The following is a 26851-nucleotide window of genomic DNA, read 5'->3' as shown; positions in this document are numbered from 1 at the left end:
AGGTGGGGAGGCTGTGATCTGTTTCACTGTGGTTTATTGTAATCTGAGAAATCCATCTTTTGATAACCATCAGTCTCAAGCTTTTTAATTTTGCAAGTGAGCTTCCACCTGGCATGAGTCATTTAGAAAGAGTTGCAAGTGTTTACGGCCCATTCGCACCACGTATGTAGACGGTATAAAAAATAGGATGTTCTATGTGAAAACACCAAAAGCGTCATTCTGCAGTCCCCATTGCCCAAAGGCTGCCAATGAATCTCTCTATCCATCATAGATAATAAACTACTGTTGTATTAGGTCAAACTCAAATCTACTCTATAGAGGCAGCCCAAGGCACATGAAGTTTAATCTAAGCGCTTTCTCCCTTCGGTTAAATTTCCTGTGTTGTAAAAACGGAACCGTAACAATTGGTACGAAATACAAAGTTTTGAGGACGGGGGTCTGACTGCGCAGCAGATGCTTAAGATGGGGCGAAATCTGATAACTGCCTTGAATTTTAAAGGCTTTTCTCCACTAGAGAAAGCTCTTCCAGCTGGCATGCATTGTAAAGCATCCCTGAAAATGCCTCTGATTTATAGTCCAGTTGCCCCTTTAGAAAGGATCTAAAATAATCTAAAGCAGACATCACTGAAAGATATAAGAAGCCTCTTATCTACTGAGCAGCATTTCTGAGCACACAGACCTCACTTGAGCATGCTCATTTAGCACAGCCCTTCCTGAAATACTAAGGGGAATTGGCAATTATAAAGATGAATGTCAATAAAAGAGAATTTGTCTCGTTGGGAGGGGAGAGCCTTAGAAGGGTATGATCTTTAAATGACTTCAAGGCCTTAGCAGAAAGAACCGAAAACTTTTCAAGCAAGCATCTCCCCTCCACATCCTTCCCCGCCCTAATGAGAAACTGTCTAGAACGTATTGTAAACAAAATGTGTTTCTTGTGTCTCAAGGAGAGCTTCAGGCTGCCAACCCCTTTGGTCATTGCAGGTTGTGCTGTCCAGGGGCACTGGCAGATTCTCTTCCTTATTTCCCATTCTCTCTGCCCTTCAAGATTCTCTGCTGTTCTCTCTCTCCTGCTGAATGCAGACTAAGGTTGTTCATTCCTCAGTGTATGTAAATTGAGTGGTAAATATTGCTGTGGCTATCAGAGGTGGCCAGCACTTGCTAGTGCCAGGACTGAATGCTCCAAGGTATCTTCAACTTCCATTCAAGTCAGCACCTCCCAGAAGGCGCTCAGCACCGCCCAGCGTGGGGACGGATTGTTTGCCGTGGTATTGGACAGTTGGATTTGCCCTTCCCGCTTACACCATCCCAGTATCACTTTAAAGTAAAGTGCAGAGCAGTTAATAAAAGGCAAATTCCTGCTGAAAAATCAGACAAATACTTCAGAGACCAAAGGAGTTTGAGAAATGTTGCTGGAAGAAACGCATCAAGTGGCCACTTCTCCTCCTGTGTACAGCAATAGAAGCAGGGAATCATCAGTGAGACTACATGCTGGTGAGATCAGAATCAGTCCTGTGGATGAGGCCCTCCCCACTGGGGACTCAGACATGGCCCTTTGCTCTGGGCTTAGCATATGGAAGGGGCACATAGTCACTCACTAGCAGGAGTAAGACTTTAGCGGACCTTGCTTTGTTCAGTATCCACTTCTTTGGCCTGATGGTAACTCTGGCCATGAACTTTCTAGAGCAGAGTTGCTAGACTTCAAAGAAGCTGCCTCTATCCCCCTCCCCACATCCTGGTTGGAAGGAGAGCTATTTTGATGCAAGATCTTGAGTGTGAAGGTAAAGTTCTGGGGCTCAGAGAGGCCCCTTCCCTGCCTATTCTCATGTAGCTCTACTCTCTGAATCTTTGTTTTAAGCAGGCCTTACACCTGCACTATTGATGTCAAGGGGAGTCTTTCCACTGACTTCATTGGAAGTCAAGGCTGTGTTACCACGTCCCCCTGGCTAGGGGCTCCTTGGGTCACTGCTGAAAACAGGCCGAACTCCACTGCGGTCAAAAGAGAAACCTGCTGATTTACACCTGCTGGGGTTTGGGCCCCAGGTCTTCTGCTTAGCCTGGGATGAGATGGTTGGTTGTGCAAGCTGAATTTCTGGAGCAGTTTTGAGCTGATTGAGATGCGGCTTGCAGGGGAAAAAGAAACAGCAGTGCTTTTGTGGGTGGGGGTATTGTCTGTTCAGTCTGTACGGTGAGCGTGTGCCTCCTGGATTTGTACGGCCGCGTTTCTGTCTGACAGCTTTCTCATGTCAGTAGTTCCTCTGGCAGATAAAAACTGCAGCAGGTGTATTGGGAACAGCAGATAAGACTCCGAAATCTCCTGATCGGTCCGTTCCAAATCCTGGTGTGGAGTGTGGAAGCCCAGCATGCGTTCTGTGCTCGCTTTTGATGGTGCCGCTGTTAACCCTGGGACGTGGAACTGCAACACCATTCGAAGTCACTGAGACCAGCCTAAAAGAAGAGAAGGGCGTAGAAGGAGAGAACCTCTACTCCAGCTTGTGATGAGCAGCTGGAGCATTTCATAGCAGTGAAGCAGGTGCAGTATTTGTCCGCAAAGAAAGGGCAGCCCATGCCTCGGAGGGAAAAACCTCTCAGGGTTGCTGCAAAATTCTCACTGAGCTCAGGAAGGCGGAAGAGACTCAGGTGGACAGTGCAAACAAAACTAGCAGGCACTGACCTGAGGAGCTGGTCTTCCCATGCCCTTCGCTGCGGTACTTTCGGTTGGATTACTTTGGAATTGTGCTTCGCTTCTACAGTGTTTTGAGGCTTGGCACAGCTTGATCGGAGAGATAGCAGACAACCTGAGAGAGCTGTAAAATGCAGCTGGAAACATTAAAGTCTGTTCTAAGTTTAACTTCACGAAAAGCTTCTTTTTTTGAAACAATAAAGGCTTGAACATCAAATACTGAGGAAGACCTGAAAAGGTCCTGCTGTCTGTTGGCTTTCTCCCCACTCATAGCTCCACATATTCCCCCCTCCTCCCCACTTCCTATTATTCTAGTATCTTCTAAGAAGTTGGAAAATTACATTTGTTTTCCTACTAGCTTCATCCTTTTCCCACTTGACAAGTATTGAGCCCTTCTAGGGGGTGTGGATGTATGAGCTCACCCCCATGCTGTTTTTAGGGGAGCAGAGACATTTCTTGTCACCTCTCTTTGTGCATCCATCTCCTGGGTGACCGCACTGGTGAAGGTACTGTGTCATTAGTACTATTTAGTATTTATAGTGTGGTAGCACATACAGGCCCCATTGAGATCCGGGTCCCATTTGTGCCAGGTGTACACACACATAGTAAGAGATGGTCCCAACCCCGAAGAGCTAGCCTAAGACAAAACATAAGGAAAGGGTGGGAGAAAGGAGGTGTGGAACTGAGGGATGGACAAATGAAGTGACTTGCCCAGGCTTGTGCTAGGGCTTGTCTACATGACCACTTGGTTAGTGGCAAGCTGTGGCGTAAATCTACCCATGCTAGCCCGATGTCTGCTAAATGCCCATGTGGACCCTGTTGCTGTGAAACAAGAGTAGATCCGAGTACCCTAGGGACCTGGGCGGTATAGTCCACATAGACACTGTGCTAGGGTAGATTAATACCCCGGCTTGCCACAAATTAAATGTTTGTGTTGACAAGCCCCTAATCTAACAACACGAACGTCCTTCCGCTCCACGGAACAGTTGTGCATTGGCTGAGGAATAAATTAAGTGAGCGTCAAGGTTTTTTTTCCTTCAGTAGCTCTTATTTCTGATCGTGTGTCTGCAGCAATGTGCTCATCTGTGGGAAGAGGCTTATGTTACACTAACGGCCGCTGCAGAGCCGAATAGTGCTCGGGGTGTGTGTGTGTGTGTGTGTATACACCTCCCATTTGTTTCGGTGCACTAAACAAAATGGTGACCATCTCTTACAATCATTTGTTATCGTCTCGTTGCCAGAGTGACGCCTTTTATTAGTTTTCAAATACAGTAAGATCCCCAAACCCACCACTCCAGGCACCCGGCTGCTTTGGCTAGAGTCACAGTCCGCAACAGCAGCATGACGCTCCTTGCCGCCAACTCATGTAATGGAGACTAGATGGTTTTCCAAAAGTCTGATGTCCACTCTGACCGTGGTTACTGAAATGAGGGGGTGGCGAGTCCCTTATCCTGTCTGGCTTTATCAGCACTAGCAATCTCCCTCTGTACTGTTACCACCGGGCCTCCTGGCAGGAGCAATGAGGTGAGCACTAGAGCAGTCAGTACTCCAGCGTTCAGTGGCCTTTTTCTCCCTGTGTTGTCTTGACCTGCCTGCGCCAGCTCTCCATTACTGCGTCCTCTGCTGATGCCATCATTGGAGCTGCACTGGGATAATTAATTGGCAGGAGATTTCCCAGAAGTGCAGACACTGCCGAAGTGTCTCAGCACTGCCTCCCCTCCCATCCCATCCTTCCCATGGCGTTGCAAGGATTATTTAATGTGTCCAAAGTGCTTTGAAATCCTCAAATGAAGAGGTGTCGTATCAGGCCTTGTCTGCATGTGGACGTTATGCCGGCTCCACTTAAATGGTTTTAAAAACCAATTGAGTTAAATCAGTGCAAGCCTCGTGTGGACAGATTTATATTGGTTAAAATGGATTCTGTTGGCTTGGTATGTCCCTGTACCTGTACTGATGCAAGAAAAGTATGTGTAGTCGAGGCTTAAATTGATAGGAGAGTGGTTCTGGACCAATTTAACCATGTCAATTTAGAATTGCATCTTTAGTTAAACCAGTGTAACTTTTGTGTGTTGACCGGGCCAAAGCGTAAATGTATTGTTGTTGTTCATGATCCATAAGAAAGCAGCACCTCAGATCCTGAGAAGTGTCCTACTCTCTGTTATAGTGATGTTCATTGTGTGTACATGGGTCTGATCTCTCTACCTGTCCCATACTCCCCGACTCTTTTTGTGCTTTGTTGCTTGCGTTGCCTTCCACGTGACACTGAGCATCTGGGACTCTTGGATCGGAAGCAGCACGCTATAACTTGAGCTTCATTTATCAGCATACGTTCTGCTTATTGCCCTGCTGCATTATCCGGCGGGTGTTTAACCACAGCTGGGTTTAAAAAGCAATAACTCAGTTTCCTATTTGCATAGAGGATTGTTTCAGATGAAGGGATCCATCAGTTCCTCCTTAAGCAATCAAACAGCATCCGGGCAGATCACTGGCAAGAGTCTGCAGAGTATGATGAAAGAATTAGTCCTTTGCCACCAAAAATCCCTTGTGAATAGGTTTAGAAAGAATGGCAGTAATGTACTTGTAGTGTTTAATTTTCTGTGCATTTAGAGATGCAAGGAAATTGTTGCTGTAGACATAATTTAGCTGAGGTTTAATGGGGGGAAATTAGCAGGGAATAGCTGGTATTACAGGGCTGTGCAACACTGAGGAGTAAGAAAGCCTTCAAGCAAGGGGGATTTGCTTTTCAGAAAAACTGAGGGCTAAGCAGATTGAACCCAGTGAAAAGAAGTACACTGGCCAATTAATCACAATCGTTTCAATGAAGCTGTGTGTGTGAAATCAGGAAAAGGGGTTGGCATATCCGGGATTGGTGCTGGGCGGGTGAGTTCTGGCTCTGTCATGGTTGGAGGGGGAGAACACTGACATTCTGAACCTTGCTCTGTCCTACGGTGGGGGCTGGACTCTTTTCAGGCCTTCTGCTTGGAGTGTGATGGGGCAGGACGTGGGATACGGAATGGATGTAGCAGGAGCGTGGGAGCCGTTTAATAATTGTACGGTGGAAGGTATTGTTTAAATCACTGGCACTGAGAGGCTCTCTGTCTTCTGTGTGTTGGAATTTCTTTGCCTGGCTTCCCATGCTCTTGTAACGCCTCCATGGCTTTCTGGAATTTGCAGGATTTTCTGTCCTTCACAAAAACCCAAACCAATCCATTTGGAGAGAGAATCATTTAAACAAAACCTTAATACAATAAATGAAGGGGGCTATACGGTCTCTGACGTAGAAAGCGACATTGAAGGTGCCTTCTTGCAGTCCTGCTTCAAAGTATGATGCTACTGACTGACTGCTGCTGCTTTGGTGGTTTGCAAGGCCTTGTCAACACTCGGTCCCTAATTGTCCATTGGTGGAGGGGCTAATGTAGATAGGACTTAGGTGACCTTACCACTGTGTGCTCTAGACCTGCTCTGAGCGAGGTTATCGAATGGCTGTGTCCTGCTGTGGCACTTCCTTGGGGCTCCCAGGATTGTGGGTCACCTTGTTAAACCCCTGCTTCAGCGAGAGAGAGGGGTGCTGGTGCTAAACTGGGGGATGGCTCCCTGTCTCCCCAGTCTGTTAGCTACCCCTGACTAACTTCCCTGAACTCTGCCAGCCCTTACTTTGCCTTGCAGGTAACACTCGGGGCATCCCAGGCCCAGAGCCCCCTGGAAGAGCGGTAGCTTGCAGTATCCAGTCCCTGGGTACACGTTAATCACCAAGTCTGCTGCCTCCGAAGAGACACTGTACTCACCAGCTTTCTTGCTTCCACTAAGAATTCACACTTCGTGATTAAAAAGAAAAGAAGTTTATTTACAAAGATAGAGGTTCAAGTGACACTGAGTAAGAGTAGTAGAAACAGGTCTGATTACAACTAAAGCAAAAGGAAAACATGGTTCTAAGAGACTAAACATCACTTTAGGTGATAGATGTAACTTAGACAAAGATTTCAACCTGCTAAAGTGACCTCGCAACATCTCCAGTCCTCTGGGCCAGGATCCAAAATGCACTGTCTGTTTTGCTCCCTCCATCATGGACCACCAAGGGGTCCCTTTCCTCCTCCTCCTTATAGTCCAGTCAATCTTTGACATGTATCCCTTTGCTGTGAACCCACAGACAAAGTTCTTCTCTCCTGCTCTGTGTTCTTTGGGGTGCTGATGCCAGATTGTCTCACATTCTCCTTTTAACTTGCTTTTCCTTTTGAGTTAATATGCTAACGAAGCTTGCTTCGTGTTGAGTTACACAATCTCTGATTTACACTGGCGAACTAGGCAGACGGGTAAATCAACAACTCTTTGTCTGGGAAAAATATGTTTATTTGCCCTGCCTGGTTACATAGCTTAAGCATATTTTTAGTACATACATGCTTCTTGAATAACGTGTGTACACACATCCCACAATGCTTCTGGTGGCCAGTAGGCGATAAGCTTTTGACCATCTACATGACATTGTTTATGGATAAATACTATGACAGCAATGTGTTAGGTGTAGTGAGTTTGTCAGGGCTGATAGGAGTTGCTGTAACATGACAGTAAACCCTTTGTCACTGGGCATTGAGAGGCTCTTGTGGTCATACGTGTCCACAATAGCATTTCCACCATCACTACTGCTAGCCAGCCGGCACTCCTAGTGCAAAGGTGGGGAAATTTCTCCAAAGCTGGTGTAGGGATTTGGACACTCAATTTTCGTTTCATTAATTTACAATGGGAGCTGAGTGTCCAAATGCCCTAGGCAGATGGGAAAATCCCACCCTTCATGGGTAACTTATTGTCCCGGGATAGGTGTGGTGCATCTGCATTGTGCCGTCCCTCTGCTCAGGGATAGATTTGACTGCTAAAGCTGGGTTTAAGTGGTGTGCAGGGTCTTGAGCAGCCCTTCTGGACCGGGGACACTGTGGGGCTGAGCAGCTGCAGCCATCATTGACTTTTGCTGGAATTGTAGGTGCTTTGAGCTTTTGAAAACCAGGCCCCTGTTGTTTTAAAGTGGAGACATTTGGGAGCTCGCTCCAGGATGCTGGACGACCAAAACTACCAGTGACCTTGAATCCAGTTTGAATCATGGTCAATTGAGGGCGATGCGGGGGGGAACCACAGTGACCAAAACCCTCCCCTTCTTCTAGGCACTTCCACTTTCTCTTTCTTTTTTCTTTTCTTGCAGGAGGTCAGCAGAGGAAAGAGCAGGATGCAGACTTCCAGAAGAAGGCAAAGGACTGTGGCCGGAGCATCCCAAGGGTCTCCCCTCATCAAGGATCAGACGTTTACCTACTCAGGAAGATGGTAGAGGAAGTGTTTGATGTGCTTTATAGTAAGAATCTTCACAATTCCATTTGGGTTGTTTTTGAAGCGACTGGTCTCACCAACAGCTGAAGGCGCGTTATTACCCTGACATTCTGAGAAACGGGGCCTCTATCTACTTGTGGCTACATCTTTCAACCCTGCTCTGATTTAGCCATTGCATCGTGATCCCTCTTGGCCTCGATCAGCACAGCGCTTAGCACATGCTTCACTTTAACTTTAAGCATGTGCTTAAGTCCGTCCTTGTTTAGCAAAGCACTGACTAATACCCTTAGAAATCTGCCCCTTTAAGCACTTGCTTAAGTCCAATTGACTTAAGTGCTGGGGTGAACAGGGATGGATTTAAACACGAGCTTGAGTGCTTTACTAAAGCTGGCTCTCAAAGCCAAATCCTGTGCCCCACGGAAGTCAATGGCCCTTTTGTCACTGCTTGAGTGCAGGATCAGGCCCTTAAGAGATTATGAAGGGAACTTTATAGCCTTATCGACATGAAGTGTACATCATGTTGACTCCATTGAAATCAATGGGCCTAACTGTTACATTTTCCTCTGCAGAAAGGCCCTTGAAGGGACTGTTCCACGGCTCGTTAACTAAATGTGCCAGTGAATAAATTAACGTGTGTGAGGAGACGTCCTTAGAAATGCTGTCCCTGCAGCATTCTCAGACCAATGCTGTGCTCCCAGCAGAGTTTTTAAAATTTGGTCTTTATCCCTAATGTGGCTTTTAAGGTGGTTTTAGTGCCAAATTTCTTTTTTGAAGGAAAAAGATGATTTTCCTAAGAGCTCTGCAACCTGAGCTCTGAGATACAAGCTCGTTTCATTCCAGCTCATATATCTTCCCCAGTAATAAAGATGCTGCCGTTAAAATGTAACTGAGCACCATGTTGCTGATGTAACCCGCTGTTGACTGTGTTACAGGTCTCTCGCTGTGCCCGATCCACAGAGGATAGGCATTGTTACAGCCCTAGCTAGGGAGCTTTAGCTCACGCTGTAGCTGTATGGACTCTGGAGGTCTCGGGTTCAAATCCTACTGTTGGTCAAGATGGCGGCAGTTACACATGCACAAAACCAGACAGGCTTCCAGCTCACCTTTCTAGAATCTGGGTTGGGCCAACTGTAGTGAAAACGCATTTGTGTTAGCAAAATGAGTAGACGCACCAGGATATTCCCACAGAGTGAAATTTGCCCCTTGCCAAGGGCCAGTGCAAGGGCTCACACCGCTTTCGTCCCATTTAAGTCCTCAGTCAAGTTGAAATAGTGCCTAAACAGTGTGTTGGCCTTCTGCACAGTGGCAAATTAGGCCCATTGAGAAATAGGTGTCTTCCTGGCAGTAGTCACAGGTTTGAAAGTTCTGGCCCCAGGGGTGCCTAGGCAACCACGGCCCACGCAGGGTTAAATGGAATTTGGTTGCTGCACAGGGGATTGCCCAAGTATATACTGAAAACTGATAAATGTATATAGTAAGTATATATTGGAAGCTAACAGCTTGCAGGGAAGTCCACTAAATCTCTACTCCATTGACTCACTCTGTGTCACTTCACATGCCTTTGAATGCTTGTTTTACAAAGAAAATGTGTTGCTTGCCTGAAGATGAACAGGGGACTGATAGACTGAATATCAGCCCTTAACAGCGAACGTCAGATTTGTTGTGTTTATAACTTGGCATTTCGATGGTGGTTTTGCAGTCCATTATCTAGAATCAGTTCAGTCTTGTTATTTGTTACTGTGTAGCACTCAAAGAGTGCTAAGTGCTTTGTAGCCAAGTAAAGAGACAAGTTACCTCGGTTCTGTTCCCGGCTTTGCCACTGGTGTGCTGGGATGACCTTGGGCAAGTCATTTTATTGCCCTGTGCCCTATGATTAGAAGTCAAGATTTTAGAAATCACTTAATGGATTTAGATACCATGTCCCATTACAATGGGTGTTCGGATCCTCTCCGTGGCTTTGCAGATCGCAACCCAAATACACTGTAGGGAAAGGTATGCAACAAAGACAGATGAACGAGCAGTGAAATTCAGCACTCAGCTTATTAGATCCCCAGGTGAGAAAGAGGGAAGAGGGAGAAAATTAATGTACATAATAAAATGTACCTGTTTGAGGGTCCGTTTGGAGGAAATGTTTTACATTTTCAATCCAGCACCGTGGTGGTGCATGTACACGTGGGGAATGGAGTTTGGCCTAGTGGGACGGCACTAGACTGGAATTCTAGAGACCTGGGTTCTGTTTCTGCTACCGGTCTGCTGATGTGACCTTGGACAAGTCGTTCCATTGCTCTGTGCCTCAGTTTTACTATCTGTAGAAATGGGATGATGGTCGTCACCTCCTTGTGTGAAATACGTAGAGATCTACTGGTGCAAAGCACTGTGTTGGAGCTAGCTGCTATTATTGTTTATTTATTTTATTATTTTATTTATTAGTGTCTAGGGCAATGGACTGGAAGACTTGGGTTTGATTCCTGGCTGTGTCACTTGGGCAAATCGCTCCCCGCTCTGTGCCCGCTTTCCCCCCCACCCCACCTTTTGCCTGTCTTGTTTCTTTAGATTGCAAGATCTTTGGGGCAGGGATTGTCCCTGGCTATGTGGTGGTACAGCGCTTAGCCCAGTGAGGTGCCAATTTTAATTGGGGTCTCTAAGTGCTACCACGGTTCCCTCTAAGCTGTGCGCGTGCACGCAGCAAAACACCGCGCGCACAACCATTTACACCGAAGCGCAACAATTTGCACAGAAGAAATTCTTGCGCACACGGCCTGTCAAAAATTAGAGGCAACATTGAGAGCTACCCTAACGCAAATAATGTTTGCCTGATTTTTTTAGTGGTGCGGTGCATCCGGGATGTACAGTGTCTTCAGTGGTAACAACGGCTGCTCTGAAAATCAAGCTCCAGATTTTTGTGTGCATCTCTGGTGCACAACTGTCTTGCCTGCTAATCGTCATGTCCCATGTGACTATCCCTTTCTTCAGACCATAACCAGGGTGTGTCCAGTTCCATATTGACTACAGCCAAGTATGCTGAAGATGGATGCAGAACCTCAGGCTAGCTCTGTATCCTATATCTAGAGGTCTGTTTGAAATTAACAATTCTCTTTCTTCCATTTTTATCCTTTAAAGAAAGTTGCCTCCTATCAATGAGGATGAAAAATCACAGAAAACGCTTGCTCAAAAAAAAAATCCCAGATTCCCTCTGGAGCCCAGTAATCTCTTCACCAACAGAATGACTGATTACTATGGAGTTCTATTAATCAGACATTAATGATTATTATTGTCTCTTTTTAGTTAAAGCTTGAGCCTCTGCTGGGTTTGCTGAAGGTCACTTTGAAGGTAGCACATTCCCCACAAAAACTTGCCTAGGCACCTGCAAGCATCTAGCCGATAATTGGTTGCTATCAACATTATTTGCTTCTTTCTCCCTGTCCTGGGGAGGGAGAGGGGGCGATATGGGGAAGAGAAAATCTGCTGCAGCCAGTGCACTGAGGCAGGGAATCAATTAGTACTTTTCAAGCTAGCTGAGAGTGAACTCACAATGTTGTGGTTCAAAGGTTTGTTTCGAAACTTCTGTTATGGAGTTAATGAAAACGTTATCCATCCAAGCTATAAGGAACACTGATTGCTTGGGCAAGTCACACATCATTAGTTGTTGTTCTTTGAAGCAATGCTCTGTGTTGAAGAAATTACTTTTAATAAGTGCCACCAGGTTTCCAGGATTTTGTAAAATCAGCTCCAGGTTAAAAAACGATTTAAATGAAATCACACACAATCCCACGACTAATTAAAGACCCCTGAAGCGGGGTTTCCCCTGCACCAGTGCAGTGACCTGGATTGAAATACCGCGAAGAAGAATGATGAACGAATGTACAGCTGGGCATTACAGGCAGATGTGCTGCATTTGTACATGCATCTGGATGCTGAGTCACTGAGTGATTCAGGTCCTTGCGCTGGTGTCTCTTCTCTCTTGCTTCCTGCAATGAGTGCCTGGTGTATTGGTGTCTGCGGTTTGGGTCAGGCTCAGAATTTAATTTTTTCAGGAGAAAGGGGCTCAAGATTTTTGAGATGCGTTTAGCGATTTTGGGTGCCTCCATTTTATGGGTGCCCAGCTTGAGACACCGTTAAAGGCTCCTGGTTTCCAGACCTTGCTGAGCACTCATCCTTTGAAATCAGGCCCCTGGAAGGCATCTCAGATTGGACACCTGGACTCGTTCGTCACTTTTGAACTTCTTGGTCAAGTTGCCTAAGGCACTGGGTCTTATTAACCTTCCCAGACTACTGTACCCCTTTCAGGAGTCTGATTGGTCTTGCGTATCCCCAAAGTTACACCTCACTTAAAATCTACTTACTTACAAAATCAGACATTAAAATACCAAAGTGTCACAGCACACTATTACTGAAAAATTGCTGACTTTCTCATTTTACCATATATTATCAAATAAATCAATTGGAATATAAATATTGATCTTACATTTCAGTATATACTATATAAAGCAGTATAAACAAGTCATTGTCTGTATGCAATTTTAGTTTATACTGACTTTGCTTGTGCTTTTTATGTAGCCTGTTGTAAAACTAAGCAAATACATAGATGAGTTGATGTACCTTCTGGAAGACCTGTCGTTCCCCCATGGGTATGTGTACCCCTGGTTGAGAATTTCTGGCCTAAGGTGACTCTTGGGACAATAGTCTTCTTCCGTTGCCAGAGAAAGAGAGGAGCAATTTGTTCCCTGCTCCCCCCTGAGGCATTGCTGGAAGAGATGCAGTGATATTTGTGTGCAATTCTCTTATTTTGACATTGGCTATTGAAGCAGGAGTCGTGTTGTGGGTAAAGCACAGGAGCAGGATATACAGGTTTCATGTCCACTGCTAATTTGCTAGTCAACGAACCCTTCTGGGCCAACCAGTAAAATGGGGATCATGGTATTTCCTTATGTCACAAGTGGTATTGTGAGGCTCAGTGCATTGACATTTGTAAAACACGTTAAGATTGTTGAGAGAAAGGGGCTAGTTCATTTTGATTTTTTTTAATGAGAAACAGACACAAAATGGTGCTAGGCAAAAGAGACACTTTACTTTTTGGCTCAATGTTTATTCATACTTCACCTGCCTGAAAAAGGAATGCTGAGAGTACTTTAATGAATATGCAAATAAAAATAAGTGTAGATCTTTAGTCTCCTGGTCAGATCTTCTCTCCCTTCTTCTAACAAGGTAGAAGTTACTATGGGCCAGAAGCTAGGCTGGTGTAAATGAGCATAGCTCTGCTGAAATCAGGGAGTTTCATTGAGTTACACCAGATCATAGAATCAAAGAAATGTAGGGCTAGAGGGGATCTCCAGAGACCGTCAAGTCTCAGTCCCCTGCACTGAGGCAGGACCAAGTAAACCAAGACCATCCTGGTGCGAGGTTTGGAGGTTTTTAAGAACCTGTGGGACAATTATGGGGATTCCACAGCCTCCCTTGAAAGCCTATTCCATAATTTAACTTACGAGGGTTTTTCCGAATATCTAGCCTAAATCTCCCTTGCTGTAGATTAAGCCCAACTCTTGATCAGCATTCTCTTCATAACAGCCCTTGGCATATTAGCAGACTGTTAGCAGGACCCCCTAAGTCGTCTTTTCTCAAGACTAAACATGACCAGTTTTTTTAATCATTCCTCAGAAGTTTTCAAAACCTTTTCTCATTTTTTTTTTGCTCTCCTTCGGATTTTCTCCAATTTATCCACCTCTTTTGTAAAGTGTGGTACCCAGAATTAGACACAGTTCTCCAGCTGAGGCCTCACCAGCGCTGAGTAGAGCAGGAGAAGTACCTCTATATGTCTTACATATGACACTCCAGTTAATATACCCCAGAATGACTTGAGCTTTTTTAGCAACTGCATCAAGCTGTTGACTCATTCAATCCGTGATACACTATAATACACAGATCCTTTTCAGCAGTGCTACTGCCTAGCCAGTTATTCCCTGTTTTGTAGTTGTACATTTAGTTTTTCCTTCCTAAGTGAAGTACTTTGCACTTGTCTTTTATTGAATTTCATCTTGTTGATTTCAGACCAATTCTCATCCTGTCCGCCAAAGTGCTTGCCACCTCTTCCAGCTTGGTGTCATCCACAGATTTTTATAAGCAACTCCAGGTCATTAATGAAAACGTTGAATAGTACCAGATTCAGGACTGACCCCTGCAGAGGCCCAGTAGGAACTCCCTCCTAGTTTGACCACAAACTATTCAGAACTACTCTTTGAGCATGGTCTTTAAACCAGTTGTGCACCCACCTTAGAGTAAATTCACATAGACCCCATTTCCCTAGTTTGCTTACAAGAAAATCATGTCAAGACCCTTACTAAAATCAAGATATGTCATGTCTATTGCTTCACCCCATCCAGTGGGATTGTAACCCCATCAGAAAAGGAAATTAGGTTGGTTTGGCATGTTTTTTTTTCTTGACAAATCCATGCAGGCTATTCCTTATAATCCTATTACCCTGTAGGTGCTTAAAATTTGGTTGTTTAATAATTTGTTCCAGTATCTTTCTGGGGATCGAAGTTAGGCTGACTGGTCTATAATTCCCTGGGTCCTCTTTGTTCCTCTTTTTAAAGATAGGTTTTTTTTGTTTGCTCTTCTTCAGTCCTCTGGGACCTCACCTGTTCTCTGAGATAATTGCTGATGGTTCCAAGATTCCATCAGGTAGTTCCTTGAGTACCCTAGGATGAATTCCATCAGACCCCGCCAACTTGAATACATCTAACTTATCTAAATATTCTTTAACCTATTCTTTCCCCTATTTTGGCTTGCATTCCTTCCACCTTGTTAATATTAACTGTGTTGAGTATCTGATCATCATTAACCTGTCTAGTGAAGACTGAAGCAAAATAGGCATTAAACACCTTAGCCTTCTGATGTCATCAGTTATTAGCTTTCCATCCTCACTAAGTAGATGCTCTACAGTTTTCTTCATCTTTCTCTCGTTCCCAATGTATGTAAAGAACCTCCTCTTACTGCTTTTTATGTCCTTTGCTGGGTGTAACTCACTTTGTGCCTTAGCCTTTCTGATTTTGTTCCTACATGCTTGTGCTCGTCTTTTGTACGCCTTCTTAGCAATTTGTCCGTGTTTCCACTCTTTGTAAGATTCGTTTTTGATTTTCAGGTCATTAAAGAGCTCCTGATGGAGTCATATCGGCCTCGTACTATTCTTCCTATCTTTCCTTCTCATTGGAGTAGTTGGCATTTGTGCCTTTAATATTGTCTCCTTGACTAACGGCCAGCTCTCCTGAGCCCCTCCCTTAGATTTTCTTCCCATGGGACCTTACCTACCAGTTCTCTAAGTTTGTTAATCTCCTTTTTTTTGAAGTGCCTTGTCTTTATTCAGCTGCTCTCACTCCTTCCTTTCCTTAGAATCGTGAAATCTCTCATTTCATGATCGCTTTCACCCAAATTGCCTTCCACCTTCAGATTCAGAACCAGTTGCTCCCTGTTGCTCATCATGAAATCTAAAATGGGTGTCCCCTTGTTCCTTCATCCATTTTCTGAAACAAAAAGTTGTCCTTAATACATTCCAAGAATTTCTGTGTGTTCCCATATCACTGTTCCTGCTCCTCTTCATTGGGGTTTTGTGAGACTTTATTAATGTTTGTGAAGTGACTGAAGAGCCTTAAATAATAGATACTGCCATAGGTAATGGCCACGTTTTGTTATAACAATATTATGGGTGGGAAGAATTATCCTGACCAGTTCGCACTGGTGTTTGCAGTCTGTCCTGCACTGCATCTCTCCGCTAAAGCCCCGACCAGCTGCAATTGTGAGCAAATTCTGCCTGGAAAAGCCAGTGACTTTATCCAACGTGTAATTGTGCCTGTTTCCCAGGTGAAGCCATAGGGAAGAACAGCGTGGTGCCCTTGCCCTATGAGAAGCTGATGAAAGAGCCAGGATTGCTCGCAGTTGCCGGCTTGCCTGAGGGACTTGGCTTCCGGAAGCCCACGGAATACGATGTGAAATCCCTGATGGCGATTTTGGAGCACAGCCACAGTATCCGGTTCAGGCTAAAAAGGTAACTTCACAAACCCTGAGAGGGTGGGAGCAGGGAGTCTTCACTTCGCTTTGCTTCTTGTCCACACTGAGCCACGTCCAGGGAAGGACCCTCCCCTTTGAGTTCAGCGGGCTCTGAACCAGGCCTCTGAAGGGTTTTGTGTGCCAACTGGATCACGTGAGAGGGGGACGCTGCAGAGCCTGGTGCCATTTGTCACATTACACATGGGCTTGGTTGCTTTATGGGGCTCTCTGACAGGCTGAGTTAATTAACAGCTCGATACCACCGCTATTGATCACGGTGCCACTGTTTTCCACTTGTCTGCGAGGTGTTCGTTAAGTATGGTGTATTGCTCCCAGCACTGGTTTCTCGTGTGAACCTTGAAATGTAGGTGCAGCCATGTTAAATTGTGGCATACAAAGACTCGGCGTGTGTGAGAGACTAATTTATCACTGTCTGGGGGCCGTGGGATCTTTCCTTAATTATTGAATATCAAGTGAAAACCATATTGAAGTGTTCCTAAATGTACAAGGTTAACCACATTCTTCTCCGTGTCATTACATAGGAATTGTGTGTATGATGAGCAGAATGCTCTTACCTCACCAAAGAGAGTTCTAGTGTAAACCTCCTAAACCGCTTTTCCAATCTAGAAAGGGTATTATCCTGTGCGAGGGGGGTCAGGATTTTTGCATTAAGGGGTGATATAGGGGCTAGGCACCCTCCATGCTATTATAACCACATTTCCAAAAGTGGCCTCTAATTTCGGTCGTGTTAATTTTTGGGCCTGCCAAACTCGAGGCACGTTGGGCCTGATTTTAACAAGTGCCCAGTGCCTACAGCTTCCAGTTTGAAACGAGTTAGACCTCGGGGTGCTCAGCACCTCTGAAATCGCTCGGTATGCCCAGTATGGGCATATAAAATTGGAGGCCCCTTTTGGAAATGGGCAGTTCTCTTCCGACGCGTGTGTAGTTACTCGACGTAAAATTTACCACATTCAGATGGTTAGTACAAGGTGTTATGCACCACCTGAGTTCCCCTGAAGCCTTAGTTTGAGTAGGACCTAAGTGGAGCTTTATCCTCGACCGTGCACGATAGTGAATTCCATCCATAGTTTTGCCCCTAAAGATTGCATTGAGCTGTCTAATTCGTCTCCCCTGCTTTTCACCAGCTGTGGATCTGGCTCATAAAACGTATTGTAAAGATTCTCTTACCTTTCTGAAGAGAGAAGGAAAAGAGAAGAAAATAGGGAGTTAGCAGAGGGAGAAGTTGGGGCAGGTTTACAGCTCCTTTGACAGCAGCCGTAGATTGGAAATGATAAGCGAAGAAGCAGCTGGACCAGTCATTAGAGTGGAGTGGAGATTGTACTTTCCACCCTGCTGGACTGTCTTGAAATGATTGTTTGGAAGCTGTCCTTTCCCTTTCCCTTTCCTCCCCATTGCTGTTTAGCTTGTTTTCCCCGATGTGTGCCATTAAGATGAGTAACATAGACAGCTTGGGCACAAGCCCACCTGTGCAGCTTTAAAGCTGTTGCAAACCACTTTGCCCCCTGGGCTGTATGAGCAAAACCTTTCTTCCTTGCTCCAGGAATCCTTGTGCCCCTGACCTGTAGGGCTGATTCAGCAGACATTTAAGATCAGATGAGACTGAGATTGCATGCAGTGTTGCTGAGCCAAGCGGTGGTTCTCGTAGCTGACGTTGTTAGCTGTATGCAGGCTGGAGCGCGCCGTTCCTATGTCAGATGCCATACGATGGATCTTGAAAGTACCTGTGTTTTCCTCTTCTTTCTTTTTTTCCATTCAGGCCAGCAGACGAGCCGAGCAGAGAGGTGAACCCTAATGTAGAGTTGAATTGTACCTCCCTAGCATCCAAGGGCAGTCGGGATTCTGGTCCAAATAACCAGATCCCTAAACCAGCCAGTCAAGACACTCCATCCACTGTAGCCAGGACCAATTTCTTATACGGTGTCTCGCTGCCTACGCAGATCGCCACGGACCTAAAGCAGGAGATGTCTGCCAGTCTGCACGGGGTGAATGCAGCCAGCGAGATGCTGATGCCCAGGCCCTCAGGAGAGCTGAAGGTGCCTTCCTCACAGGAGTACAGCGACTGCTGTGGTAATAGACTTGCATTTGCTCTCAAAGGAGGGCCTGGCCTAAAGCCCATTGAAGTCGATGGAGAGGCTCTCATTGGCTTTGGGTCTGGCCCAAGATCTGGCTCAAAGAGACAAGGAGTAGTAGTGTTGGGGGTTAGCGCAGTTACTTCTAGGCCTGCCTCAGGTGGCCCGTAGAATTTCACTGCACTCCCGGTCACCTTTGGGTACATTTTAACCTTGGGAGTGGGGGACCATTTGTGGCGTGCCAGAGCCTTTAGTTTAGGGCGTCTGGCGGATCATCGGAGTATAACCGAGGAAAAGTCATTCACTGGGGGGAGGAGGTGATCCAAAGGCCATCATTGCCAATGGAAAGACTTCAGTTGATCTTAGGGGACTTTGGATCGGCTAGCCACTTGCTAGTTCTGAAATCCTTAGCACCATAAAGTGCTTTCAACAGGGGCTATTGTGGCTTTCTAATGACAGCCCACTATATATTCCTGTGGGTGTAGGGGGGCAGAATCAGAATCTGAATTTGGGCATCACCCTCATTCCCTGGGAAAACAGACTTGCCACGTCCCACCTCCACATGCGCTCCCCTGTGCGGATCTAGAGTTGTACAGTCCTCTCTGCGATGACGCTTCTCTGCCACAGCTCCAGTGATAGGCTCCTTCCTAAGGCGCAGACCCCAGCTGTTTCAGGAAGCAGAGCAGGGCATGTGTGCATACTACAGAGAGAACTAACAAACAACATGTGGTGCTTTTTCCATTTAAAATAACCGGTGCAGAGCCTTATGTACCCGAAATGGGGGAGAGCCCAGTTCTGAGGGGTCAGAGACTCAGCTGAGGGTTTTGAAGGGAATTTAAGGGCTCTCTTTCCTTTTGCGTGGCTCTGTATTGAAAAGCACTGAATGTGACTCTACGGGCTTGCCTTAGAGTAGTAGCAATGCAGTGTACATGGGCCACCAATGCTTTTTTAATCCCTGTGTCTTCTAGGCCTGCTCTGATCAGGGTCAGGCGGTGTGATGGCTGCAGCACCAGCAGCCAGTCTATGCCAGATCACCCCTCCCCTTGCTGTCACAAGCATAAAGGGTCCCCCTGCATTTCGGGATTATACGAATCCCTTCAGCTCACCCTCTCATCCCCAGTCCCTTGCTCACTCAGGGATGAATATTGCCCAGGGAAGGGTTCAGTGACTGGCCCAAAGCCATGCAACGAGTCAGTGCCCAAGCTGTGAATAGAATGCAGGAGTCCCTGCTTCCCAGTCCTATGCTGAATCTGGCAGAGTCTAGGCCCTTCTGTGCACACTGGGGCAAGCCTCTTGCCCCTGCTTGTATTAGGTGATAGGGCTCTTATAGTTCCTTTCACCTTGTATTTCCTTGTGTCCAGGACAGAAATCTGCAGTCCCTGGTGGTCCGCTCATCCAGAATGTGCATTCGTCAAAGCGTATCCTCTTCTCCATCGTCCATGACAAAACAGGTGTGATGCTTGCTGGGTCCGGGCAGGGAGGGCACTGCTAGAAAGAGGCAAGGGAAGGGAATGGCTTCTGGCAAAATTCCCAGCCTCTGGCCACTTCTGCTGTTTCCCCACTTCTTGGCATGGCTGCCGAAGCATTCGGCTCGCAGTGGTTGGTGCCAAGTTCAGTGCTCTGACCATCCCCAAATTTCTCTGGCCCATCCTCCGTGAGGAGCTGCTGGGACTTTTGTCCCCTTCTGCCTTCTGAAGCTGGCTCCATAGAGAGCTCTGGCTCTGCACCCCCTTTAACACAATTTAGCCGTAACTCCGTTGAGGAGGCAGGGCGGAATTTCCTTTTCCCTAGTTGCAGTGTGTCAGCATAGCAGCTGGGACCTCTCTCTGTACCTATCTGTACCCACACCTCCCTCCTTGCCTCATCACCCCAGTACTGGAGTGCATCCGAGTCGTCAATTCCTCAGAACACCCCCTGTGAAGTCTGCCCATTTTATAAATGGGGAATTGAGGCACAGTGTAGATTAAAAAGAAAAGGAGTACTTGTGGCACCTTAGAGACTAATAAATTGGTTAGTCTCTAAGGTGCCACAAGTACTCCTTTTCTTTTTGCGAATACAGACTAACACGGCTGTTACTCTGAAACCAGTGTAGATTAAATAACTTGTCCAAAGTCTGTGGCTGACCATCCTTCCTGCCCTGCCTGGCTTTGCAAACAAAAGGGACAGACTAAAATCCCCATCTGGCTCTCTTTTCCACACTGTGGGTGCCCCTGGTGTGCAGGACAATTTCCAAATGCAGAGGAAAATACCATCCCTGCCCTGGGTAATATGCATTGTAACAAGCAATTAAGCATTCACTCTCCTAGATTTTCAATAGGTGGGCGGGGGGAAGGGAAAGTTGATATGAGATTTTAAAACTTCTTGTAACTATTTTTAAAGGTTGGCTTATGGTTCAGTGTGTTCTGTTCTGAAGGTTCTTTCATTTAAATGTTGAAATGTAGGGTCATTTCCTTCGAGGTCCTTTTCACGCAGGTGCAGCTGCAGAGGAGTACACCTCAGGATGATGGGAGAAGCCTAGACCTTATCAACCAAGCTGCCAGCACTTGCTCAGGAAGGGGATATAATTATTTATAAGGCAGCCAAGCCTTGTTCCTGATTCTAACACCTCGCCAGCGAAAAGTGCATCTGTTGTCTGTATGCCATATGGAAGTTCCTTATTTCTTATATTTTTGTTTTGATAGATAAATGGGACAGTTTTATAAAAGAAACTGAAGATATCAACACCCTTAGGGAGTGCGTGCAAATTCTGTTTAACAGTAGATATGGTGAGTAGGAGTTAAAATTCCATTATGCATCTGCAGTGCTTGTGGTTTGCATAACATTATGTAGCAATCACTTTTGTTCCCTAACACAACAGCAGAAGCCATATGCTAAACTCCCTTTTCTTTTCAACATGCCTAGCAGCCTCTTGGTCATATTCCAACCTCTTCATGATGACGACGGCACCTCCTTTGTCAGCCTCAGGAACAACTCTGACATCATAATCAAAAAGGCTGACAAAGGAGGTGCTGTCATCATCATGAAGAAGTTGGAATATGAACAAGAGGCTGCTAGGCAGCTCTCTAACTCCACATTCTACAGACCATTATCCTTTGATCCCACGGAGGGTTACCAAAAGAAACTACACCATCTGCTCAAGAAACTCCCTGAAAAAGCACAGGAACAGATCTGTGCAGACACATGCCTAGAACCCCGACCAGGCGTATTCTGTTTGCTACCTGTCTGACATCAGGAATCATAACATTCAAAAACCAGTAGGAGAACACTTCAACCTCTCTGGCCACTCAGTAAAAGACTTAAGGGTGGCAATTTTGCAACAGAAAAGCTTCAAAAACAGACTCGGAGAAACTGCTGAGCTTGAATTCATATGCAAACTAGATACCATTAACTTGGGTTTGAATAGAGACTGGGAGTGGCTGGGTCATTACACATATTGAATCTATTTCCCCATGTTAAGTGTCCTCACATCTTCTTGTCAACTATCTAAGTGGGCCATCTTGATTATCACTACAAAAGTTTTTTTTCTCCTGCTGATAACACATCTTAATTAATTAGCCTCTTACTCCACCTTTTCATTTTCTCTATATATGTGTGTGTGTGTGTGTGTGTGTGTATGTATGTATGTATGTATGTATGTATGTATATATCTATCTTACTATATGTTCCATTCTATGCATCTGATGAAGTGGGCTACAGCCCACTTCAGCTTATGCTCAAATAAATTTGTTAGCCTCTAAGGTGCCACAAGTACTCCTGTTCTTTTTGCGGATATGGACTAACACGGCTGCTACTCTGAAATTTCTCCCTTAGGAGTAACTTTCGGCAGTGACAAGGGATAAGTTAAGCTTGGAGCCCAGGGCTCTGTTGCTGGGAAAAAGGAGGATAGTAGGACAGCAGACGTGTATCTGTTTTGCAGATCTACTTGAATTACGTTGTCTTCACCTTCTCTTTGTCGTCTTTAAAAAAAACCCCAAAAATCCGTGTGGAAATTAAAACCATCTGTTAATCTTTCAGCTGAAGCTTTGGGTTTGGACCACATGGTTCCTGTGCCATACCGGAAGATTGCCTGTGACCCAGAGGCAGTAGAAATAATTGGGATCCCTGACAAAATACCATTCAAACGACCCTGTACCTATGGTGTCCCCAAGCTCAAACGAATCCTGGAGGAAAGGCACAACATCCACTTTGTCATTAAAAGGTACACGGCTAATCAGAGATACTTCAGAGAGGTGACAAGGATGACATTTTAGCCTACCTATTTTGTGTGAGCATGCAGGTAGTGTTCTGTTCTAAATGTAGTCCCAAAATCGTAACCAGAAAATTTATATTCTGATTTTGGTTTTTTTAATTACATAATAGCAGCAAATATTGGATCACTTTTTCTATTCGCCCACTCTGTGTTTGAAACAAACTTGCACGCAGAAGTATAGCCAAACGTGCAGATGAGGTACCTCAGGAATGTTTCCACCGGAGGCAGAGAGATGGGTTCCCTTGAATCAATTTGGGAATGAAAGAGTAGTAAGCACATTGGGCAGATTCAACACCTGGAAAAGATTTTTTCCAATATAGTTTTACAGAGGGTTCTTTTTTTTCTTTTTTTAACTAACTGTGATGGTTAATAGACCTAAAACTTGACTTACCACATGCTATATAAATAATTACTTTGTTTTTGCAAACAGATGTGTGGGTTTTGATATTCTCTCCCCCCCCCCCCCATCATTGTTTTTCCAGCTCTCTCAATTTTTTTAGCTTTTAACAAAACCAAACCAATGCCAGTTGCCCGGTATTTATAATCATCCCTACAATAACAAACCACGAATGTTATCTCAAATGCCTCAGTGACAACGGCTCTAGATCATCCTAAACATTTCAAGAGTTTTATCTGCCTGCTTATTAAGTAGGCTGTCAAAATGACACATGACATATTCAAATTGTGCCAGCTGAGTGCATATTGAGATATATGGTCATTTCTCCCCTACCTGTATTTGCCTGATAGCCACAGGTATGTTGTGTTTTTTATAGTGGTTTCTGCTTTTTGCACTAGAATAGGAATAGGGTGGAAAGCTGCACAATTATTTCTTCATTTTTGGTGTATATAATCCCTCCTCATCTCTCCAGCAGGGACACCAACGTTTCCTATCTGCCTCTGTCAGCTTATGTGACCCTCATCATCATAGTACTCAGCACCTCGGAATCATTATGTGTATCATGCCCATGGAACAGGGCAGTGCTGTTTATCCCCATTGTACATATGGGGAACTGAGGCGCAGATGGATTTGCCCAAGGTTTATGGTGGAGCAAGTTTCAGGCTGATGCCCTAACAATCCTTCCTCTCCTCACCATTTTGTGAAGTTCCCTCCCCAATGTGCCTTTTTTTTGTTTTCTCCCTTCTTGGGCTCATCTGAAACAGACAATTTCTTAACATAATTTTCATCCTTACTCAGAGCTGTTGATTTGTGTTGTCAACAAAAGCTCCCTTTATTGGGGGAGGGAGACAATAACCGCATCTTTCATTACAAGTTCTTTAGAGAAAACTCAATAATTCCCTTAGTAAAGTCTTTGCTAGCACCTGCAAAATGCAGTGTTATTACATTAGTGTTCTTTATAGTGTCCAAAGGCAACTATCAGGGCTGGAATCCCTTGGTGGTAGGGCTATAAAAACATAGAAGAAATAGGACATCAGTGCCAGATCTGAATTTCTAGACACCTACTGCCACTCAATTTTCAGCTGAAAAATCAGTGAATCCAGTCATGAATTCTCCACTTTCCCTTTAATAAACTGGCACAATGACTCCTGTTTATTTTATGTCAAGGAAAATTGTTCTTATATAGGATGAAAGGGTGTAGATGAGGCAAGATTAGTCGCTTTTGGAGAGAGGCCTCATGGCAGCCCCTCTAGAAAAATCCACATCTGAATTATGCAGCTTGGATTCATCCCATTCTTTTGCAGCGCACATAGCTGCAGTTTATTAATCTCGTGGCCCATTGTGCTTCCTTTAGAAAATGGATATGCTCAAGTGCACTGGCTCTCTCCCTATCAATAGACACAGTGAATGATGGTGCCCCAGTTTAAAGTAGTATGTCCACTTGTTGTCACTAGATCTGTGCTGAGGACAGAGGTTCTGCTTCACTACGGATTTTTAGATTCCAAGATGTGGCTTCATGCTGAAGTGGAATGGAAACTGAAAATTGTGATATGCTTCCCGAAGAACAATTCAGAAAATATTTTTGTTTCAAGTCAATGAGAACATTTGGTTTTTGACAAAATTTTAATGTTCAGTTTTGACTTTTTTGAATTCTGTATTGTATAATAGACCAAATTTCAAAAAAATAGACCAAGTTGGAGTGCTTCATTCTGAAAATATCAGAACGGGACATTTCAATGTGGTTGGAACTTCTTCCTGGTTTTCTTTCAAAACAAAACCTCGGGGAAATAGAGCTGATTTTTGCAGTGTTTTGGTGTTGGTGGGTCTGCATATTCTGATTAAAATAATGTTCCTTCAAAGTTTCTCCAGCCAGCTCTAATCGTAACACTTCATTATGAGCGAAGGCCTGAACTTTCCAGTACATTGGTAGAAGGTTGAAAGAATTACAGAAAGTGAAGCCAAGGCTATTGAACATTAGAGCAAGAAGGAAAAACAAAACCACACATCCCTGACTCAACAAAGTACTTAAACACATGCCTAACTTTCAGTGTGTGTGTGTAATCCCATGGAGTCAGGGGGCCTGTTTCTCCATTGCCTTGCACCTCATAGTCATTTACACTAATGCAAAATGAGTGCAAATGGGGTGTAAAACACTGCTAAGTCAGGCCCCAATCCAGCAAGGCTGCTATTATTATTTGTTATTATCCTTTATTATTTGTGTTGTAATAGTGCCCAGGAGCCCCAGTCACGGAGCAGGACCCCACTGTGCAAGATGCTGTACAAACCGAGAATAAAAAGACAGTTCCTGCCCCCAAAGAGTTTCCAATCTGAGACAGCAGATGGCTACAGATGGATGGGAGAGTATAAGGAAAAAATGGCACCATATTAGTCCGCATGCTAGGTAGTGGTCCCAGCACACCAGTGGCCTAACCTTTGTTAGGTTTTTTTGTAGGTATCATGACAAAGAAGAGTTTGAAAGAGGGATTTGAACGAGGATTGGGAGGTGGCTTTGCAGATGTTTTTGGGGAGCTGCTCCAAAGTGTGAGGGGTAGCCTGGGACAAAGCATGAAGGTGCTTGTTTGGAAATATAACAGGTGGGCAATGGAGGCTGGCATTGTTGGCTTAAAGTTAAGCACATGCTTAGGTACTTTGTTGGATCAGAGCCTTAGAACAAAGAATCAGGCCCAGTGCAACTACTCATGTGCTTAAAGTTATGCACGATATTAAATGATTTGCCAGGACAGCATCTTAGTGTTCAGAGAGAAACCTAAGTTCTTTTAGGTCGTGGGCATAAGATGAATTGCAGACAGTGAGAAACTCTTCCGTCCTAAATTTAGTCATTTAGTGGTCTATTGATAGCTGCTCCTGTGCAAGTCTCCTTCTTTCTGCTCACATAAGAGCTGTTGGACTGAGCAGCTTAGTGAACACTTTCTTAAGGTAACTCTTAAGATAAGTTTTTATAGGAAACTTAACAATGGTCCCGAAATTGCATATGTACAAAAGATGGACAAGATTGCAAATATTCCTGCCATAATGGTAAATGAGCTAGACTGAACAGCAGAATTAAAAGCCATCTTGAACTGTCTTGGCCCCATAGCCCTCTGCTAATGCCAGAAAGTAACAGCTTTATTTAATACAGTTAATGAAATGGAGGGCATGACTTAGAAGCAGATGTTAAGGTGCTTTAGATGAAAGACACATGTTGTTAGTTGTTGGATTTGTACAAGAAAATACAGGGATTTTTTTTTGTTTTTGTTTTGTTTTTTTTTTTTCTCAAGGAAAAGGAATGAATAAACTCAACATGATTCTTACTCAATATATTGTTAAACGATATCTGAAATTCATTCACTAGATGCTCCTGTTTCGTTTCTTTTTCCTCTTCTAGGATGTTTGATGAGAGAATTTTTACAGGTACGTTAATAACTGTCTTTGATTTATTATCTCTGAAGTGAAAGAGAACACAGAGAAATAGAGTTACAATGATGTAATCTATGAACAGCCATAAGTGAAGGGCATATGTAGTTGTGTTCACAAAGGATAAAATCTTATCTACATAATATACACAAGTATAAGAAAATTCACTCCATGCATAGGACCTATGCACCACTTAAATCTAAGTTTAGCCCTTGAAATAGGGCTGAAGTGAGACTTAAGTCGTGCATAGGCCATGAGCTGACTTTGTGCACAGGGTAAATTTCACCCCTAGAAAGCCATGGAATATTTAAACTGTACTTACAAGGGAGAAGACGCATTGTGGATTCCCATTTATAAGTTATTCTCTCTCCCTTGCATATAAAGTGCTAACATGACTCTGTTTTTCTGTTTGTTTGTTTATTTAACAAAAAACAAAAATCCCCAACTAGTTCAATTTAACTGCTTAGCTTTTGTCTTTTGGTCCTTTTTACTTGTACTGTGAGCAATGTAATATGAAAGAGATGTCATTTCAAGCAACTTTTAGCAAATAAAACCAGGCATATATTAGTAAGATCTGAGTGCTCCTTTTGAATACTATGAAAAGACACCCAAAATATTGCTCCAGTGGCTTTTTCCTATCTTAACCTGATGTATATATGAAAAGTTACTGT

At 44.5% G+C, this 26851-nt stretch overlaps 1 protein-coding gene across 11 annotated transcripts in view; it reads left to right on the top strand.

Annotated features, from left to right (window-relative positions):
• The window catches only part of GTF2IRD1 (GTF2I repeat domain containing 1), a 173269-nt gene that overhangs the window by 81984 nt on the left and 64434 nt on the right, over positions 1–26851 (top strand). For 10 of the 11 annotated variants that reach the window (XR_013634796.1, XM_073315874.1, XM_073315870.1 and 7 more), the window contains 7 exons: positions 7869–8015; positions 15845–16028; positions 17808–18118; positions 19482–19571; positions 20802–20885; positions 22135–22318; positions 26152–26177. Coding sequence is in view for 10 of the 11 variants with exons in the window: in XM_073315874.1 (XP_073171975.1) it covers positions 7869–8015; positions 15845–16028; positions 17808–18118; positions 19482–19571; positions 20802–20885; positions 22135–22318; positions 26152–26177 (1026 nt within the window). In the remaining variant the exon portion in view is untranslated. The remainder of the gene's footprint in view (positions 1–7868; positions 8016–15844; positions 16029–17807; positions 18119–19481; positions 19572–20801; positions 20886–22134; positions 22319–26151; positions 26178–26851) is intronic. The other variant, XM_078849280.1, reaches the window with a different exon arrangement.

This window comes from Lepidochelys kempii, chromosome 17 (genome assembly GCF_965140285.1).
Source record: "Lepidochelys kempii isolate rLepKem1 chromosome 17, rLepKem1.hap1, whole genome shotgun sequence".
Lineage (NCBI taxonomy): Eukaryota > Metazoa > Chordata > Testudines > Cheloniidae > Lepidochelys > Lepidochelys kempii.
The sequence above is the reverse complement of the archived record's forward strand: the minus strand, read 5'-3'. Positions and strand labels throughout refer to the sequence as shown.